The sequence below is a fragment of the Phacochoerus africanus genome, chromosome 6 (assembly GCF_016906955.1).
Source record: "Phacochoerus africanus isolate WHEZ1 chromosome 6, ROS_Pafr_v1, whole genome shotgun sequence".
Lineage (NCBI taxonomy): Eukaryota > Metazoa > Chordata > Mammalia > Artiodactyla > Suidae > Phacochoerus > Phacochoerus africanus.
The window spans coordinates 101,864,621-101,884,565 of record NC_062549.1 but is presented as its reverse complement, the minus strand read 5'-3'; the positions used below and the strand labels follow the sequence as shown (position 1 = coordinate 101,884,565).

General features: G+C 51.0%; 1 protein-coding gene across 1 annotated transcript in view; it reads left to right on the top strand.

Moving 5' to 3' along the window:
* The first annotated feature begins 2,701 nt into the window (after positions 1–2,701).
* Positions 2,702–19,945, top strand: part of PHGDH (phosphoglycerate dehydrogenase) — a 31,967-nt gene continuing 14,723 nt past the window's right edge. Inside the window, exons 1-5 of the mRNA XM_047784877.1 lie at positions 2,702–2,985; positions 8,875–9,026; positions 11,722–11,787; positions 14,711–14,765; positions 14,851–14,949. Of these exons, the coding sequence (XP_047640833.1) occupies positions 2,848–2,985; positions 8,875–9,026; positions 11,722–11,787; positions 14,711–14,765; positions 14,851–14,949 (510 nt within the window). The 5' untranslated portion in view covers positions 2,702–2,847. The remainder of the gene's footprint in view (positions 2,986–8,874; positions 9,027–11,721; positions 11,788–14,710; positions 14,766–14,850; positions 14,950–19,945) is intronic.

The window sequence follows — 19,945 nt, the reverse complement described above, 5'->3', positions numbered from 1 at the left end:
GCAGCAGGGCCGCTGGACCTCCAGCACCCTTAGGTGCTAGGGTGGGGTGGGGTGGGCTGTGCTGCTGTGCTGGGGGTTCACCATGCGCAAGGAAGCAGGAGAGTGCACAGTAGTTGTCTGCTTCTGGCTCCAAAAGAGAGGGCCAAGAAGGAGCTGGTGTGGGCTCATACACGACCTTTCCCCCAGACTCATGAATCAGATCAGGCTCTCCTCCCAAGGGACTGGGTTCAGGGGAGGGGAGGGAGTGAGGGGTCTGGAAAAGGGCAGAACTATTTCCTGATACTTTCAAGAGAGCCCAAGTTCCTGTTTTATGGATGGAGGCAAGAACATGGGGCGAGGGAGGACATCTGGCTTGCGCCAGCCCTCCAGTACAAAAGAAAAAACCCTGAGTTACAACAGAAGTTGGAGACAAGGGTGGGAGGAGTAGGAGTGGGAGTGGGTGGGGTGGGTGGGGATATCATCTACATTAACAAGGTCAGGCTCAGCTCAGCCAGCTAATTCATCATATCACTCAAAAAAAAAAAAAAAAACTGACTTAGCACCTCTGTACTACCTTTCAAGTCAAGTCTAAGCCTCTTCTCAGGACAGGACCACTCTGCAGGGTCATCTGCTTCCCCTGGCATCTCCCACTGCCAGCACCCCTGGAGAACATGGTGTAATTCCTGCCAGCTCCGGGCTTTTGTGCGCCTTATTTCTCCTCTACCTGGCTGCTTCCTACTCTGTTTATCCTTTATGCTTCCTAGATTAGGCGGTTGACCATGAGCAGCTTGAAGGCAGATTATGCTGTACGCATGTCTGTATCCTTGGGCCTCTCAGAGGATAGCATCAACTTTTTAGAAGTCTGCCTGGTGCCCCAGGGCTGTGCTAGGGGCATCTCCGTCTTGCTCCCAAAGCACGTCAGCCCATCTCTAGTTATCCTTGAATGCTATACTTGAAATGTTGCTTTTCGTTCTTTCTGAGGAAAGAGGTGTGACTTGTGCACCATCACACCCCTCGTATTATGCCATGGTACCCAGGCACATAGCAGGTGCTCAATAAATTAGTTTTGAATGAAATGCCAGGCACTATTAGAGGAAGATAAAGATGTGTCTCTGATCCTAGGAGGAGAACAAGACATGAAAGATTCACGTATAGGTGGTACAAGGCACTGGGAGCTAATTTGAAGACGACACCAAAGAAATTTAAACAGGAATGTTTCTGACTTTTTTTAGGGTAGAGATTCTTAAGCATCCTCCTTTCTACCTGGAAACAGACTCATCTATTGATTATTTTTTGATGTGTTTAAAAGTGTCTTCAGTGTGCCCAGTGTGAAAGTAGGCAGGGCATAAATAAGAAAGAAAGAAAATAATGTCCAGGCGGCAGGTGTGGGAGGGCCTCTGGTGGTGAGTTGAACAGTACCTGAGAAGTTTGATTTGGGATAAAGGCAGGGGATAAAGGCAGGGGCTGCTTACATTTTAGAGACAGCAGGCTTTAGATTGTACACTGAATGGAAGTAGAGGGTGAGTCCTGGAAGAAGTGGAATGAAAGTGGTAACCAAAATGGGTGCTTCTCCAGTTGCTTTGTTAGCCCATGGGCACAGGTCCACTGTCTGCACCCAGGACCCCCAGGTCTGCTGGGCACCTCATGAGAGGAAGAGAAACAGAAGTGCTGGAGTGTGGGACCAAGAAATCATGCAAACCAATAAACAGAACAGCTAAATTATCCTCTTTCCCATTTGCTCTAACATCGGATGTGTGCCTAGGGATTATCTGTCCAAAGTTTCATTAGAGTATCGACATTGCCTAATTCTATAGGATAAGGACCAAGCACTTGAGGTTTGCAAATGGTGCTGGAAAACAGAACACATCCGGTAACTGGACTGCGTATGTCTATAAAACTGAATTTAATTCACCTATGAGCATCCCTAATTTTACTTCTGATCCTAGGTGCCCTTAAATAACCCAAAGTGGAATTTTTCCAGTGTTCCAGTGTTCTGGAAGATGGGGCATGGAAGAGCATGTGTGTTGTGGGATTTAAACAAAAGGAGTTAAGAGCTGGGAAGAGCCTCCTTGGTCAGCATGTATATTAGGCCAGACGGACGTCTCATTTTCCTTTTCTTCTTTGTTATGATCAGAGAGGAAGCAGAGGAAGAAGAGACTATTGAACTCGAACAAACCTCTTGGCTGGTCCAAATACATCCAGGCCTTTGATCTCTTAAGCTCATAACTCTCATTGCATCCTTCATTTGAGATTAATCACTGCTTAGTGAGGTCTCAGAAACAGTTTCCTATTGCTTTTTACTGTTTAGTTTTTCCACGTTTGTGTCTTTGGTATTCTTGATGTTACATCACCGAGGAAAGGGCTATGTCTTTTTGATATTGGAGCCGCTTCAGCATTCACCACCCTGTCTTGCACACCTACTAGGTGCGCTCAATAAATTCCTGTTAAGGAATTCGTGCATGAGTCCTTAGGAGGAAGGAAGTGAGGGTGAAACATTTCTCTCACGATGAGAACGAGTATTTCCCAGTTTGTTTCAGATATGAATCAGCAAGTCAGCATAAACTGTGCTCACCAGGTGTAGGGAAAAGTTTTGGCTAAGATTGAGAAATTCATCTCTGGAGAATAATTAAATGGGCGTGGGATCTGAAGGCTCAGAACTGCGAGGAGGAGGCGGAGTCACAGAGAGTTGGAGCATTTCTGTCCAATCAGAAGGAGATGGTAGGAGCGGGGAGGGGGAGATAAAGGGGGAGCGGGAGATCGTGAATCCTGCCCAGTTACAGAAGCCCGCCAGCCGGAAGAGCTGCTTTGTGGTTTGGTTTAGGTGTTTCTGCCCCGGGCGAGCTGCAGTTTCTGAGGCCGACTCCAGTAATGGCTTTTGCAAATCTACGGAAAGTCCTTATCAGTGATAGCCTGGACCCTTGCTGCCGGAAGATCCTGCAAGATGGAGGGTTGCAGGTGGTGGAGAAGCAGAATCTGAGCAAAGAGGAGCTGATAGCCGAGCTGCAGGTTAGATGAACGGGAGAAAGACGAGGGCTCGGTGGCATCCTCCGCGAACCCCGGCTCACCGAGCCCGGCCCAGCGCGCCCCACCCCCGCACCCCATTCCCATCCCTGGTGTCAGTCAGTCTCGGGGTCTACGGAAATTGGGGGTTGGGGAGGGGGTCAGGGAGAAGTTGGAGGGAGGACCAAATAGTGGCAAGCTGCAGGATGCAAACTTTCCGTTCCGTCTGCAACTGCCTGTTTCTTGTTGGCATGCCTCCGCCAGCATTGCAAAGTGCAGGCTGCTCCAACTTGTCCTGCAGGCTGCCCGCCTGATGCCAACGCGGCTTCCCCTTGCGCACAGTGGCCCTGGCAGTTCGGCGCCTCCTCTCTGCCTCGCGCGGAGGGCGCCGGGGGAGGAGCGCCAAAGTGGCTTCCCTCGGTGGAGCTCAGGGACCAGCGATCCTTCCCCGGCCAAGCCCTGGCTTGCCCAGCCAAGTCCTACCTTCCCTGGGGCGGCGGGGGGGGTGGGGTGGGGGTGGAGTGTTGGCTGGCGGAGTCCCAGCCTGTCTCGTGGCTTCTAGAGAAGCTGCAGGAAAGGCTGCCAGGCTGGGGCAGCAAAGGGCATACTCGCCTTTCGTCTGATGCAAGACTGCTGAGAGTTTTCACCGCCCCTCGGCCTCCTGGGAGCTCTTGGAGGAAGGGGGACGGGCTGTGGGCTCCCGAGATGCCCGCGCGCGAGCCGCTAGCCGCAGCTGTCCAGGCTTAGTCCCAGCTCCCCATGGCCTCGGCGGACGTCCCCACCGTGGTCAGGAATGACCAGATCAGACTAGATCCCACACGCCCTGGAAATTTTATATTTCTTAGAACATCTTCAGGAACATATCACGGTTTGTCGTGTTTGCTGTGTAGTCTAATTCAAATCTTTGTCTGCCTTGTTTGTCAACATCCTGTGGGACTTGGTGGCCTCGTCCAGGCTTATAACATTTATTCTGTGAACTCTTCAGTTCTTGGACTTCATACTTCTGTGCTGCATCCAAAGCCCAGGGGTCTCTACCCCACCTGTCAGAAGTATTCTCCCCGCCACTCAACTTCCACAGCCCAACGTGTAGGCTCCTACCTACCTCAACCAGTTTCGGGGAGCCTATCCATCCCCGCCACCCTTCTCTGCTTCCCTGGTCCCTTACATCAAACCCCAGGGGCAGCTGCTGTTGCTTTAGCTGTGGGGCACTCGCATGCATGCTTCTCAGACTGTGCCAGTATCTGCTGCTGTGTTTGGCTGTTGAACCCCTGCCGTGCACTCCCCATGGTGCTGTTTCCAGCCTGTGGCCTGTATTCAGAGAAGTGTCCGATTGGTTGGTCCCTGTCTTCAAAAAGCTTGTAGGCTAGTTAGGGAGCCCGGCCACCAGATGACAGTACTTGACTGCTGAGACCCTCTAGAAGCCTGGCTGTTGCCTGATCTGCTGCAGCACAAGTGGAGATAAAGGGGTGATCAGCCTGGGCTCAGGACCTGATTCTCGGAGCACCCTAGGACTGGATGGGAGGCCAGTGCCTCACACCTGCCACGTTCTCTTTTGTGGAGATGGTGTCAATGGCTTTGGCTCTAGGTAGTAGCCAGAAGGCAGTGGAGTGGTCTCTAGACCAGTCTAGACCTCATCTCCACCAGAGCACCAGGTTGGGAAGTGTCCTAGACTTGGGGCTTTACGGCTTTCTTACGGAAATTAAGAAATTTTAATTAGGGTGGGGTGAAGGAGTGGTAAGTGTAGAATTGATAAGAATGGGAGGCCTTGGCCTGTAGTGGAGGGGTTCCGAGGAAGTCAGTGGGTGGGTGCTGGGAGTCTGGAGCTAGAACTTGGAGGATGTTTTAAAGGCATTGAAAACTCCTGGCAATGGAGTTCTTAACATGGCTCAGTGGAAATGAATCTGAGGATGCAGGTTCGGTCCCTGGCCTTGCTCAGTGGGTTAAGGATCTGGTGTTGCCATGAGCTGTGGTGTAGGTCCACAGATGCAGCTTGGATCTGACGTTGTTGTGGCTGTGGTGTAGGCCAGTGGCTACAGCTCCGATTTGACCCCTAGCCTCTTTATGCTGCAGTGCGGCCCTAAAAAGACAAAATAATAATAATAATAATAAAATAAAATAAAACCCAAACTCCTGGCAGGAGAGGAGGAGGGGTGTTTGCTGACTATAGTTTCAGGGGACTTGGGAGTGCCCTGTCTTAGGGTCTTTGTAAAACACTAGTTTCGGAATGTGGGCGAGTCTCCTTGGGCCACTGGAGCGTCCTCATATGTGCACTCTGTCTTGCTAATCTGCATGGAGAGGTGTCTGGGTTAGTGCCCCCCCCCATTTAAACCTTTCTAATACTGAAGGAAACAACCTGAAGACATTGTCTGAACCAGGCCTGGCCTCCATTGCTGCTCCTTGGTATTCTGAGCAGAGAGGGTTTACTGTCTCTCACGCCGTGGTTAGGAAGTACAATCATTCTTTAAAAACCTGCTTTCCAGTCTTGAAGCAAGTCACAGCTCATTAGTGGATAATTACGTCAGTTTAATGGGTCATGATTTGCATTTAAAAAAAAAACAAAATAAGCAATACCGGAGAGCCAATGCAGCTAGTCAGGCTAAGGACTATGTCAGGAAATTTGTTTCAATTATGTGTGTGATTGTGCTCTGTGTGTGGGGGTGGGGCGGGGAGGGTAAGTGAGTAGAAAATCGCAACTTAAATGTGGGTCTTAGTCAAAAGTTTGGAAAAAACTGGCTTGGAATAATAAAACATCTTGTTTGGAACTCAGCAAAACTTTTAGACAGTCTGCCCCCTTCCATCAGCAGATGTCACACCTTAAATAAACCTGATATACAGGAACAGTTAATTCTGACCACTCGTAAGTGGTTTTTAAACTTTCAAACTGACCCACACTAGTAAATTCATTTTATAGCATTAGTCAGTATTCACACACGTGTTCACACATACACTAAAGTTTCATGAAAGATACCCGTTAGGTATGTGCAGCCTTCTGCTTTTTTTCTTCTGTTTTATTAAATAGTAATGCTGGTTAGAATCCACTAAGCACAGGCATTTAACTTAGGGAAGCACCTTTTTATCTTAGAATTTTAAGAAAGGAAAAGAAGGGGGTAAATTTCCATTCAAGAGTCCATGTTTTGAAAGGCTCTTTTATAATAGCAGATTTCCAGCCTTCATGCTCAGATTTGGTTTACAAATGTTAAAGAGCCATCTCCTTAATCAGGATCAGACATATTGTGCCAAACAGCGCCCACCTGCCTTATCTGTAGCTGGGGAACATGACCTGGAGGATTTAGGGTCATGACTTTCCCTAGGATTTAAGTCAGAGGCAGGAGCAATGCCAGAATCACCCCTAAGGCTGAGCCTGTCCTCCTTGGGAAAGGAAGCATGTGTGAACTTGAGGAAGGTGAATGGGTTTCCACTGCTGAATTGGCAGTTTGTCGAGAACAGCCATAAATCCAGCAGAACAGTGGCCTGCTGTTTTCCAGCTCCAAGGCAGCTGAGGGACTGGGAGTAGGGAGAAGGATGTGGGGAGAAAGATGAAATGTAACGACTGCTTGTTCCAGCTGGAGCTCCTACACAGATACACAGAAGAAAGTTATAAGGAGTTACAAGGCTGTGGGTGGATTTGCAAAGGCCTGCAGTGCGTCAGTAAAGCAGAAGAGCGGGGCGGCACAGAGCCACATCTTGGAGGGGTGACTTGGAGCCTGAGAAGGGGTCGGTGCCTGGGAGTGCCGGGGTGTTGCGGGATCCGCAGGAGATAGGGTGGCACATAGGCTCTCAATAAATGTGTGCTGATTGAATGAAATAATTGCTGATGTGACTGAGTGAAGACTGGAATGGAACAGGGGTGGCTAAGGGTGTAAGAGGTCTTGAAAGCTTGGGAACTTGGATCATAAGCTGGTGCCCGGACCACAAAGAACCAGCATCTGCTGAGTGGGAGCCTGCAAAGGCAGATGGCTGCTTGGGCCCAGCAAGCTGTGCTGGTCTGGCTGGAGGCTCTTCGACTTGGCTTCAAACAACGCTAGTTTGAGGGACACGCCCACCCCTGAGGGAAAAGTCGAGAGAGGCTGCAGGGTAAATCTCCAGAAGGGAGATCCTTCCACAGAGAGGGGTTGTTCCTTAAAGGAAAACTCGAGGTCCTGTTTCTCCGCTTGTCCCCAGGGCCTGCAGGAATAGCATGGGCCCCTGGGGAGTCTGCATCCTCCTCTGCAGTCCACCTGTCCTGTGAGAAGCAGAGTTTGGAGAAGGGCTGCCAGCTTTGGAGAGAGCCTTGCAAGAGCTTTCTGTTTCAGGACCCCAGGCATGAAAGGGCTCGGAGTCCCCATAAAGGCTCCTTTCTAGCTAGCTCTCTGCATTCTGGCACAGCCCCCAGGCAGTAGGGATGCTTAAAGTCATTTCCAGAGAAGTAATTCTGTAGCCTCTCTTGAACAGTCAGTCCAGTGTTGAGAAGCTCTCCAGATCTAAAGAGGCTGCAGCATGAGCTTCCTCCCTCGTCTCCTCTTCGGAGAGAAAGAACCCTCTGCTCTCTCTGCGTGTGACTTGCCCAAACTTGGTCCTAGGCTCCAGGCTTGTGCATAGTAAACACAATGTGGGCCATGCCCTTGGAGCCAGATGCCCATGGCCTTTCTCTGCCTCCAGAGTCCGTGCGGTGGGGAGGGAAGAGAGACGGTTCTCAGGGGACCCAGCTGGATGCTCCCCTAGGGAAATGCAGAGCGACTTACACTCATGGGTGTCAGATCAGGTGTGAGAGGGACCCCAAAGCATTTATGTTCCAGGAGACCAGGGGTGGGGGGTGACATGGCTTGGCACAGTGACCCAGCTTGACAGGGCAGCCCTAGGACTAGAACCCCAGCCCCTCGGTTCCCAGCTTGCTGCTCGGACAGGGACCCTTGCTGCTTCCTTACCAACCTGGGACAGCCAGTGTGGGGGCGAGTATGCTCACCTTCTCCATTAGATAGGGGTTCTTAGTGGGCGTTTGGCAGTAATATCCTTATTCTGCAAATATACCTTATTCTGCAAATATATGGGCCTGGGCAAGATGGTCATGGGATCTGGCTTAGCCTAAGTAAAATGGCTGAAGAATCCGGAAAATCGGATTTTTCACATATGTATCGTTTTAGTCTACTCTTTCCTGGGTTTCCAAGTAACTATAGCCCAGTTTAATGGTGCCCCTACCCCCTTTACTTTGGTCTCTATTTTAGGAATTGTTTTTCTTTTAATAATCTATCTTTTATTTACTTCTTTTATTCATTCAGCCAACCAGCATTTATTGAGTGCCTTCGTGTACTGGGCATAGGGAGTTAAAAAGCAGAATCTGATCCCGTCTCCCTCCTTTTTTTTTTTTTGTCTTTTTGCTATTTCTTGGGCCGCTCCTGCGGCATATGGAGGTTCCCAGGCTAGGGGTCCAATCGGAGCTGTGGCCGCCAGCCTACGCCAGAGCCACAGCAACGCAGGATCCGAGCCGCGTCTGCAACCTACACCACAGCTCACGGCAACGCCGGATCGTTAACCCACTGAGCAAGGGCAGGGACCGAACCCGCAACCTCATGGTTCCTAGTCGGATTCGTTAACCACTGCGCCACGATGGATGGAGGAAGTGATGTCCATTGAGCAGGGCCAGATGACATCCAGGTGTTGGACCTGTCCTGGTTGGTTTCTTCCTCACACGGAGGAAGGCCAAAGCGCAGAGTCATAGCTCCTCAGGGCTGGAGCTTGGATTTGAACCCAAACCTGACGGACTGAGGCTGTCCGCTGTGTGTGCAGATACTATACATGCCTCTTTTCCTGAATATATCTAAAGCCAGCCGGCCTGCAGGAGCTCGCTGTTTGGACAGAGAGGCTCTACCAGGTCTCTGTGACCAACTGTGGACTTGGGTGTTTCTGTTTCTGCTTCAGGACTGCGAAGGCCTTATTGTCCGCTCGGCCACCAAGGTGACCTCCGATGTCATCAACGCCGCCAAGAAGCTCCAGGTGGTGGGCAGGGCCGGCACTGGCGTGGACAACGTGGATCTGGAAGCTGCCACCAGGAAGGGGATCCTGGTCATGAAGTAAGTCGTGGGGGTGGGGGTGGAGACGGGACCGCCCGGAGGGAGGAAAAACCGGTAGAGAAAGTTGGGTCATGTGAGAAGGGCTTCCAGGAGGCCACGTGCTCCAGGCAGGGGGCGGGGTGGGAGGTTTGTCCGCACAGCCTAGTGGTTCCCCAGGTTTTTGACACTGAGGCTCTCTATAATCTCGGAGGGCTTCCCAACCCCCCCACATTCTAGTTTTAAAACATAAAATGTCAGTGTAGGGGTGGAATCCGCCCCCCAGGCGCTTGCAGGTCTGCAGCCTGGTGGGGGATCAGAAGAAGGTGAGTGCGCTGGTCTCCGTCCTGCCTCAGCCCCGCCCCCGCCGTCTTTCTGTCCCGAGCCCCGTGTTGTCGTCGGCTCTGCGTCCTGATGCTCCCCTCTGTGCCGATGCACAACTTTTGCTGGTAGGTGGACTCTCCATCCTTTCTCTTCCTCCCTTCCCCTCGCCCTTCTGGGGTCAGGACCCCAATTTCTCTTTCACACTCCAGGGTCAAGAGAAGAAGGGTCTCCTTTAGAGCTGTTTCTGCAGACGCCCGGGGCAGAGGTCATGGCCGCTTGCCAGTGCCGGGTGACACCCAGTTCTGGTTCCTGTCTGACACGTAGATGGTTATCCCTGGTGCACTCCTCTGTCCTCAAGCCTTTTCTCTTCCGTGGGGAGCCTCGTTGTCCTTGAGACCTTCCCCTCCTTCCCCCCACTTCCCTCTGTAGCATAGGGGTTACCTGACCCAAGCCTCTGCTTGAGTCAACATCCCACAGAAGAAATGGTCATGGTAACCCTACCTACATCCTGCTCTGGACCTGGGGGCACCAGTCCTTTTGCCCCCAACGCATGTAGCCTGGTCGTTTCATGGGGCCACAGGAACCCACTTGTTCTTATGGAAAGACAGATACTGAGAATCCTTTTTTCTTGATTTTTAGTTTTGTTTTTTTGTTTTGTTTTGTTTTTTTGACCACACCATGGCATGTGGAAGTTCCCGGGCCAGGGATGAAATCTGAGCCTCAGCCATGACCTGAGCCTCTACAGTGACAATGCTGGATCCTTAACCTGCTGTGCCCCGAGAGAACACTTTGATTTTTAATTTAAAAAAAATAGAATCTTTTGATGTTTTTTTCTCCGTATAACCTTCGTTTCCATAGAAGCTGAGTCCCAGTAGAGGGAAGGGAGGTGAACATGTGTTAATAAATTATCCCCCCCAAAAAGCGCCTTTGAGAAAAAAATAGTTTCATGGCTTTTATCTCTATTTTCTTTTCTGTAAGATGGTAGAGTCAGCATTGCCCCATGATTCAATGTGTGAGGAAGCTTTCTCAGTGCAGAACTTGTTGGGAGACAGGAGACGTCAAACAGGAGGAGATAAAAATATTAGCTTTGTTCCTAATAAAAGCCATGTCAGGTAACCTGATGAAGGTCTGTGGGCAAGGGGCTGAGCTCTGCATCTGTCACAGGCACTGCCTCGGTAAGATCGACAGCTTGGAGCAGCAGGGATCTGGGCTTTCTGAAGGCAGGTCGACCCTGACATAAGAGAAGAGAGAAAAGGGCTGAGCCCCACACATCTCTCCCGATAGAGTGGAATACTGTTCTGCTTCAGGAGAAGTGAGTTGGGTAGAGAGAGGCCAGCTGTGTTTCTGTGGTGGAGGTCCCGCCTCAGGAAAACAAAGAGCCAGGGCAAAGGGGTTTTCTTCCAACCCTGTGGTTAGGGCAGGAGTACAGCACAGAACCCAGGGCGGTGGCGTGGGCTCGGGGGTTTGAACAGGTGAGCGCAAAATGTTGGTGAGGATGTGGAGGAAAGGGAACCTTTGTATACTGTTGGTGGGAAAGTAAATTGGTGCAGCCGCTATGGAAAACAGTATGGAGGGTTCTCAAAAAACTAAAAGTAGAACTACCATACGACACAGCAATTCCACTCCTTGGTATAGATCCAGAAAAACCAAAAGCGCTCATTTGAGAAGCTCATGCACCCCAGTGTTCATAGCAGCGCCATTTACAATTGCCAAAATATGGAATTAACCTAGATGCCCATCAGCAGAGGAATGAATACAGAAGTTATGATATATGATCTATCTATCTATCTATATATATATATATATAGAGAGAGAGAATATACTACTTAGCCATTGAAAGAAGGAAGTTTTGCCATTTGCAGCAACATGGATGGGCTTGGAGGGTATTAAGCTAAGCGAAATAAGTCTGGCAGAGGAAGACACATACTGTATGATATTGTTTATATGTGGAATCTAAAAAATACAACAAACTAGTGGCTATAATAAAAAAAAGGAAACAGACTCCCAGATAGAACAAACTGTGGTTACCTGTGGGGGGAGTGGGGGGGGGGATTAAGAGCTACAAACCATTAGGTATAAAATAAGCTATAAGGATATTTTGTCCAACACAGGGAAACTCTCCAATATTTTATGATAACTATAAATGGAGTCTAATCTTTACAACTTGTGAATCACTATGTTATACACCTGTCCCTTATATAATCTTGTACCTCAACTGTACTTCGATTTTTAAAAATGTAAAAGAAAAAACCCTATAAAGTTAAAACGGAAAAGAAAGGACAGGTAGGCTCATGGAGCAGGAGAGGGAGCACGGCATGCGTTGGTCTTCCTACTGGGACGGGAGTGGGACTCCTGGGTCTGGCCCGCTGAGGTCCCCTCTCTTCTTCGCCTTTAGCACCCCCAATGGAAACAGCCTCAGTGCCGCGGAGCTCACCTGTGGGATGATCATGTGCCTGGCCAGGTAAGTCCCTGACTTCTGAGCCGAGTCACTCTCTGCGGTATGTCAACTGTTTCGACTCCCTAAGTAAACTGACCAGAGAAACTTCAAAACGCTTCTGCTCAGCGACATGCAGGCTGCTAAGAACCTTCAAGGCCATCAGTCCTCCCCTGAAAGTTTTCTCTGGTTCTGGCGCCACAGTCAGGAGGCTTAGGTGGCTTGCACCTGGAGGAGGGGCGGTTACCCGGCTGCTGCGTTACCTCGGAGCAGAGCAGGCTCACTGAGAAAATTGGTGTATGTGTGTGATCTTCTGTTTCTCCTTATCGTTTCCACCCTCCACGCCCACCCTCCGTGCCAGCCACCACAGTAGGTGTCCACACACACACACACACACGCACACACGCATGCACACACACGCACACACGCACGCACAGTGACTTCTCTAACCTCTAAGCCTTGCAAATGCCGTCTCTGCTGCCTGGAGCATCGTTCTCCTTCATCTCTGTAACTCTCATTCTTGGAGATTAAGCTGAGTGTTCATTCATCCACTGGATTCCCTAGCTGGGAATTTGCTTCACTTTCCCTTCTAAGTCAGGCCGGTCTCCATTTAGTTCTGGGGTGTCCCTTGCTCATCTGCCTGGCCCCCAGGCTCACCTCTCTCACTATCCTCACAGATCTGTAGGTGACAGAATGCAATAGAAAGCTGCCCTGGAGTCCCTGTGCTGACCTGTGGATTCATAACGTCAGGGTCAGCGGCCAGTGGACATGGTGCACTGTGGGCATGAGTCCTGCTGTGCTGTGTGGTGCATTGACCGTGTGGGGCACGGCTGTTAAACAGGCGGTGAGTCCGCGGGAAGGGCTGGGAGCCAGTGGACAGGCAGGAAGCTTCTCCGGGTCCCTTCACAGATCCTTGGCTCCTTAAACTGGGGAACCCAGGCTTCCAGGTCCCTTTAACTTCTCTACGCAGGCCTGACACCTTCAGGGGCTGAGAATGGCACGACCCTTCTGCTGGGAGAGGGTCGGGGGGAGTTCGCCTTTGTTCTGACGCGTCCCTAAGGTGTCTACCTGAGATCTTGGATACTCACTGCGGTTCACTGGTTCACTGGGTTGTGAAGAGGAGAGAAGGATAGAGAGAGGGTGGAGGAACGGGAAGGACTTGCACAGTGGAAGGGAACCAGCCTGGAAGAGGTTCCTGGGCTGCTGCCTGGGTCTCCCAGGACACCCGGAGAAGAGGCCAGGCCTGGCGCCCTGGTGTCACTTGTGCTATTAAATGCAGTGGTGTTTTTGGGGTGGGGGGATTTGAGGGAAGGAAGGGTCTTAGGGCAGCTTTCTTTTACTCCCAATTTTTTTCTTGAGGTGGAGTTTCCTTTGGGAGCCAGGAATCATTGTCATCCTATTCTAGGACCATCTTTATTTCAAGGAGTCGGCCAAGGGCTATGATTTGAGGGAAGCTCCCCTGTTCCCCATTCATCACGACCTTGCTCAATGAAGATGCATCCAAACTAGGAAACACATACCCTGTCAGAAGCAATGACCAGTCTCTGTGACCTGGTCTAATCAGGCCGCAGGAGGAGGGGACGGGAGGTGTGGACGGTAAAGTTGGGAACGTGGGACCACGTGGGTGGAGAGCCGGCCTGGATGGGCCTCCCTGGGGCGGGGCGGGGCCGGGGGGGCCTCCCTGTTATTAGGCTGGCTTTGCTGAGGACGGAGCACTTCCTCATGGCCAGTCATTGCCCTTAGTGACGCCCTGAAGAGGGGCTCGATGGGCCAGGGCAGTGAGATGGAGCGTCTTCCCTGACCTTGTTCCTTGATCTTTGCTGAGTTTAGCCAGGAGTTCGTGGGCCTCTGATCGTAGAACAGATCCCCCCTCTGCCTCACCCTCAGACGGAAGCCTATGCCCTGGTAACGTGTAGACAGGAAAGAAGGCTTTTCCTAGGAAGGCAGTAAAGTGGAAATACGGGAGCAGTGATCTTGGAATCTTCTCTCGCACACGCGGACATGCACACACCGCTGAATTTCGTGGCCGGCAGGAGAGCCTGCATTTAAGTACTTAGGAGGTTAAAGGGTGGGGATGGCTTCCTTAACTTTGAGTTGATTCTGCTACTTCTAATTGAGGGATGCTGGGCAAGGTGTTTGACCCCCGGTGCCTCCCCAAATGCAGGTGTTGTGAGCATTGTTTCAACATTGCTTCCTGTTTCTTCCTTTTTTGCTTCCAGATAAGCCTGGAGAACTGTGTCCCGCATGCCATGGCTTGCCCTCTGACCTTTAACTCTGCCAAGCTTCCTTGGTTCCTTCGGAAAACCTCCATGTTGACCAATGGGAGGAGATAGGCTGTGGAGTGTTGTGTGTGTGTGTGTGTATGTGTAGTGTTGGTGGTGGGGAGGCAGGAGGTGGTGTGATGGTAGAAGTGCATGGATCACAGCACGCATCCACCCCAATCTAGCCTGACTCTCAGGGGAGAATAAGCAATCACTGTCCCCCAATATAGTGGAAGATGCAGGTTGTGACCCTGGATACAATAGGAAAGTGGAAATCCTTGAACTTCTGGAACATTTGCTATTATCCAAGTCTCCTAATATCCCATTTCCTTATTCCTACACACCCCAAGGATCAGCGATTGCTTTTTAAACCCCCACAGTCACTCAGGTTGATACTCCAGTGGCCAAGATGGGATCAGAACCTCCTCCCAGACTCCTGGCTGGAGACAGAAACCCCAGGGCTTGCCAAGGGCTTGCCAAGGGTTGTCAGGTCCTGCCGGGGTCCCCCCACTATACTCCCTCGACCGTCCTCTGTTTCTGAACCTGAGTCCCCAGACCCCGCCCTGCCTGAGCTCGGTTCCCTGGGGGGATGACTGGCAGAAGTGGTGGCTCTGCAGCCCTCGTGTGGCTCCTCCTTCCTGGGCTGGCAGGGGTCTGGGTGGGTGCACTGAATTTGTCTGTCCTCACAGGCAGATTCCCCAGGCGACAGCTTCCATGAAGGATGGCAAATGGGAGCGGAAAAAGGTGAGCAGCGCCCTTCCCTCATCCCACCTGGCTCCGTGCCCAAGGGCCATGCTGGGCGCTGACAGTTTTGCCTGTTTGGTTGCAGTTCATGGGAACAGAGCTGAATGGAAAGGTCCTGGGAATTCTCGGCCTGGGCAGAATTGGGAGAGAGGTGGCCACCCGGATGCAATCCTTTGGGATGAAGGTAAGAGGTCACCCAGACCCCTTCGATGTGGGGCTTCCTGTAGCAGTTTTGAAGAGGCAGCTTTGCTTGAGAGAAGCTAAAGTCTTTGTGCTAGGAGGGGCTGACCCAAGGCCCCTTTAAAGCCCTTGAGTAACTAGGGGGCAAAGCCAGGGAGGCAGAGAACGTTGGCCTGCTGACCTTGACGCTTGAACTCAAAATCTGGTGATAAGTGATGGAGGTCCTTCAGCGCCGGGGTGAGGAACTGCCCTGAGTCCTTGTGTAGCCCGCCCTCCCTTCCTGCCCCTGCTGTGAGGGCCTCCTTGTGAGGGCTGCTTCTGTCTCCTGTGATAATTCAGAAACCAGGAGCACGTTTCTAGCCTTACAACAGAGCGACTGTCCATCCATCTTCTAGCCCCCTTCCACAGTCCAGAAAAATCAGAGGGCGCTCACCTCTACACTCTGAAATGATCACACAGCCTGTGGCGGCTGGGAGACCTCACACATTTCTCAGATCCTGGAGTTCCCGTTGTGGCTCAGAGGGTTAAGAACCCAACATAGTGTCCATGAGGATGCAGGTTCGAACACTGGCCTTGCTCAGTGGGTTAAGAATATGGTGTTGGGGCGTTCCCGTTGTGGCTCAGTGGTTGATGAATCCGACTGGGAACCACGAGGTTGCAGGTTCACTCCCTGGCCTTGCTCAGCGGGTTAAGGATCCGGCGTTGCTGTGAGCTGCGGTGTAGGTTGCAGACGTGGCTTGGATCTGGAGTTGCTGTGGCTGTGGTGTAGGCTGGCAGCAACAGCTCCAATTAGATCCCTCGCCTGGGAACCTCCATATGCCACAGGTGCAGCCCTAGAAAAGACAACAACAAAAAATTAAAATGGTAATAATAATAGTAATACTAATAAAGAATATGGTGTTGCCTCAAGCTGCAGCCCAGGTCCCAGATGCAACTTTGCTGTGGCTGTGGTGTAGGCCGGCAGCTGCAGCTCCGATTTGACCCCTCACCTGGGAACCTCCATATGCTGTGGGTGCAGTCCTAAAAAGTAAAAAAAAAAATCAAAAATCAGAAAATCAAAAATCAAAAATCATCCCTGGTCCCTGCCTCCCACCAGGGCTCTGCCTTATCCTATTCCAGGAGCTTAGTAGCTCTTCTGGTTGAAGGAGAGTAGTCATCAGCAGCAGTGAGACGCCCCCCCCAGGACCAAGCCAGGAGACCTTGCCAAGGAGAGAGGCCATTCAGCCAAGAGAGGAGACCCTCAGGGGTGCCCAGGTGGCCCAGGGCGATGAGGAGCTAGGAGGGCTGGCTGACGTCTCCATGGTCGCTCTGGCTGCCGAGGTATGGATTATGGGTTCAAACGGCAGCCGGGAAAGCTTTAGTTAAACATTAAAGAGTTTTGAAAATCAGATCATTTTAGGTCTAGAAAAATGTACATAGAGCCGCTGTGGATTTTCCCCTTACTCCCTCCTTCCTGCATGTCTCTCCCACCTCCGATATAGGAACGTTATAGATTAACCCATACTTGTGCTTTTTTTCCCCTCTTTTGGCTGCCCCATGGCATATGGAGTTCCCAGGCTAGGGATCAGATCTGAGCTACATTTGCAACCTCTGTGGCAATACCGGATCCTTTAACCTACTGTGCTGGGCAGGGGTCCTGTGCCCTGGTGCTGCAGAGACACTACTGACCCCGTTGTGCCACAGCAGGAACTCCTAACCCTCAATTTTATTTCATTTTCTATTGTCTTTTTAGGGCTGCACCCACAGCATATGGAAGTTCCCAGGCTAGGGATCAAGTCGGAACTGTAGCTGCCAGCCTACTCCACAGCACCGTGAGATCCGAGCCACATCTGTGACCTATACCACAACTTATGACAACACTGGAGACTTAACCCACTGATCGAGGCCAGGGATTGAACCTGTAGCCTCACAGATACTAGTCGGGTCTGTGGCTGCTGAGCCACAGCGGTAACTCCCTAACTCTTAATTTTGTATCCACCTGTGGAGTTTGTAAGCCTTTGCTAAAGGCTCACAGCAAATGGACAGTGGACGAGCACCAGGTGGGCATTCATTCCATTGTACCACACTGGACAACCCCCCCTCTACCATAGCGATTTAAATCAGCCAGACATTGTTCCTAAGCCTCAGCACTGGGAAGGGCAGGTGTGTTTTGGTAGCTCACTGGAGAGGTGATCCATTGATCATGAAAACAAACCAAAGCCACGTCCTTTGTGCAGGAGTGGCGAGATGCCCCAAGCCACAGGGAGGGGTCGGAGTAAAAGTTCAGCTCATGGAAAATTCTGATCAGCTAACAGCAGGGGTCAGGGGTTAAGTAAAGTTCAGGGCACACGTAAGCAAACAGGTGAGCATTTCCTTGTTGACATGGGACTTTGGGATGGTTGCCAGGCCCAGCAGCCACTCCACTACAGTCAGTCCCTTTCTCAGTGGTGCCCCAGCACACTGGACCCTCCTCGCTCAGGAACACTCACTGTCAAGGACTTGAGACTTGTCTGTTCCTCTGGTACCACTCAGATATTCAACCACTGCTTCTGATAGGCACAGAGGGATGCAGGACCTTGGGCATCAGCCCTGAAAGTGGCTGACACGGCTCAGAGATGTGTAGTGCCTGCTAATCTGTGTCTCTGGGCATAGCACGCCAGACATGCCCCCTTGTTTTATTTCCAGCATGGTGTTTAGGGCATGGGTGCTTTCTTGTGCGTTGCAGTACATAGCTGCCTCGCTGAGGGTTTTCTTCTGTCCAGATGTCTCTGGAGGGTCACTCAAGACTGTCTTGCTTCTTTGTAACCCCTGAAACACACCTTGCAAAGTCCCCCCCACTCCAGCCCCAGCCCCTCAAGAGCTGCCCAGTTGGGTCCTTCTCTGGCCCAGCTGGCCTCTCTTGGTGTCCGCTGCTCACTTTGAGCCAACTCCCTAACACATTTCTGTGTCCTAACACGTTCTGAACTTTGTCTCAGGGCAGAGAGTTCACTGGCCTGCATCACCCAAGCCTCTGTTAATGTTGGAACAGTTGTGGCGAGCAAGATTTTCAAAAGGGCAAAGAAAGAAAGAAGATTCTTGAATAATTGTAAAGGAGACAGTTTATCAGCATCCAGAGAGGATGCTCTCTGCTTAGGGTCTTAAACCCAGGTGGCTTCAAGCTAGTCTTGGTCATGAGACTCCCCAGAGGTCTTATATCTCGATGCTTTAAAATTACATTTTAATTATATTTTAATCATGTAATAAGTGAGAGCATTCTCATGAAAAAAAAGTTGAAATATAGATCAAGGTCTAGATTACTATCCCAAACCTAGTTTCCTCATAGGTAGCAACAGTTTGGCCTGGGTCATCTCAGATTTTTTTTCTATGTATTTGCATGAAATGCAGACCATTCTCTGCCTTTAGAGGAGTTCTGTGGCTAGAGAGAATAGAATGGTGTGCTGTTTAGTGTGGTTAAGATAAAAACGTCTATCTTGGAATACAGAGGTTTACCATATTTTTAAACCATTGTGCGGAATTGCGTTGTAAGGCCAAAGTGCTTGTATCTGGCCATTCCCTCAGTGATGGATGCTGGTGAGCTTGGTGCCAAGGGTTTAGTGCCCGGTTCAAGGATGGATCGGTCTCAATCTGGAGGCAGGTAGTACAGAACGGTGGGGGGTTCGGCCTTGTCCACCATTCTCTTCAACAGCCTGCATGATGAGTCATTTGTGGCTGATAGGAAGTAGGGAGAAGTAGTGAAAAGCGCAGAATCAAGTCCTGAAAGACATAGGACGTCTACAATAGGCGGACCCTTTAATAGGAAATGTCACAGGAATGCATATCGGTGCCCTACATATGAGCCCCCAAAGCAACGAGACTTGGGTATGGGGGAGATGCTAACAGGCTTTTCTAGAAGTTCCTGCTGTGGCGCAACAGGATTGGCGGCATCTCTGGAGCCCTGGGATGCAGGTTGGATCCCCAGCCCGTCACAGTGGGTAAAGGAGCCAGTGTTGCCACAGCTGCAGCATTGCCATTGCTGCAGCTCCGGCGTAGGTCAAAACTGTGGCTCAGATCTGATCCCTGGCCAGGGAACTTCATATGCCACGGGGCAGCCAAAAGAGAAAAAAATTAAAAAGGCTTTCTAGGGGAGGAGGCCTTTGGTTGATAGCAGTGTGGTTAACAGTGATTTGGTTGACAGGAAAGATTCTGTGACTTGCAGCAGCATTAAAAGGACAATGGCTTTCAGAGCAAGGGAGGTGACATTCTTCATGCTCTGTACCTAGCAGCCCCTAAGTGAGTATTTGAGAGTAGTCCAAGTTCTTCAGGACTGTGGAAGCTTTAGAGACATCGGGGGTGGGGGGGAGCTCATGTCCGTGCTCCCGAAGAAAGGGTTGGAGGTACGGGGGTATCCGAGTCCAATCAAGGCTTGGGGAGTCATGGAGTTCCCCTAGTGACTCCGCAGGTTAAGAGCCCAACATAGTGTCTGCGAGGATTCAGGTTCTATCCCTGGCCTCACTCAGTGGGTTAAGGACTCAGAGTTGCCGCGGCATAGGTCACAGATGCGGCTCGGATCCCAAGTTGCTGTGGCTGTGGCAGTGGTCTCAGATGCAGCTCTGATTCAAGCCCTCACCTGGGAACGTCCATGTTCAGCAGTAGGGCCCCAAAAAGACAAAAAAAAAAAAAAAAAGACTTGGGAGTCCTACGGGAAGCCTTCAAATCGCCAAAGGGAAGGCCTAGAAGAGTTGTGCTAAGAAGCAGATCCAGGGCAGACCACTAGCTGCAAGCTGGAAGGACAGAGCTACAGACAGACAGAGCTGGCCGGAGATGGAATGAGTGGTCTCAGGAGACAATGAGCTCCCATGACTGACACATAGGCGAGCCTGGCTAACTCCTGGGCCAGCCTGTGAAGAGGGGATGGTGTGAACATCGGCAGATAGGTAGAAGCCCTGACATCTCTGAGCATCCATCAGCTCCATGGCTACCAGTTTCTTTAGTCTGTGAGATGGGCTTGGCAGTGAGTTCACTGTGTGGCCCTAGGAAAGGGT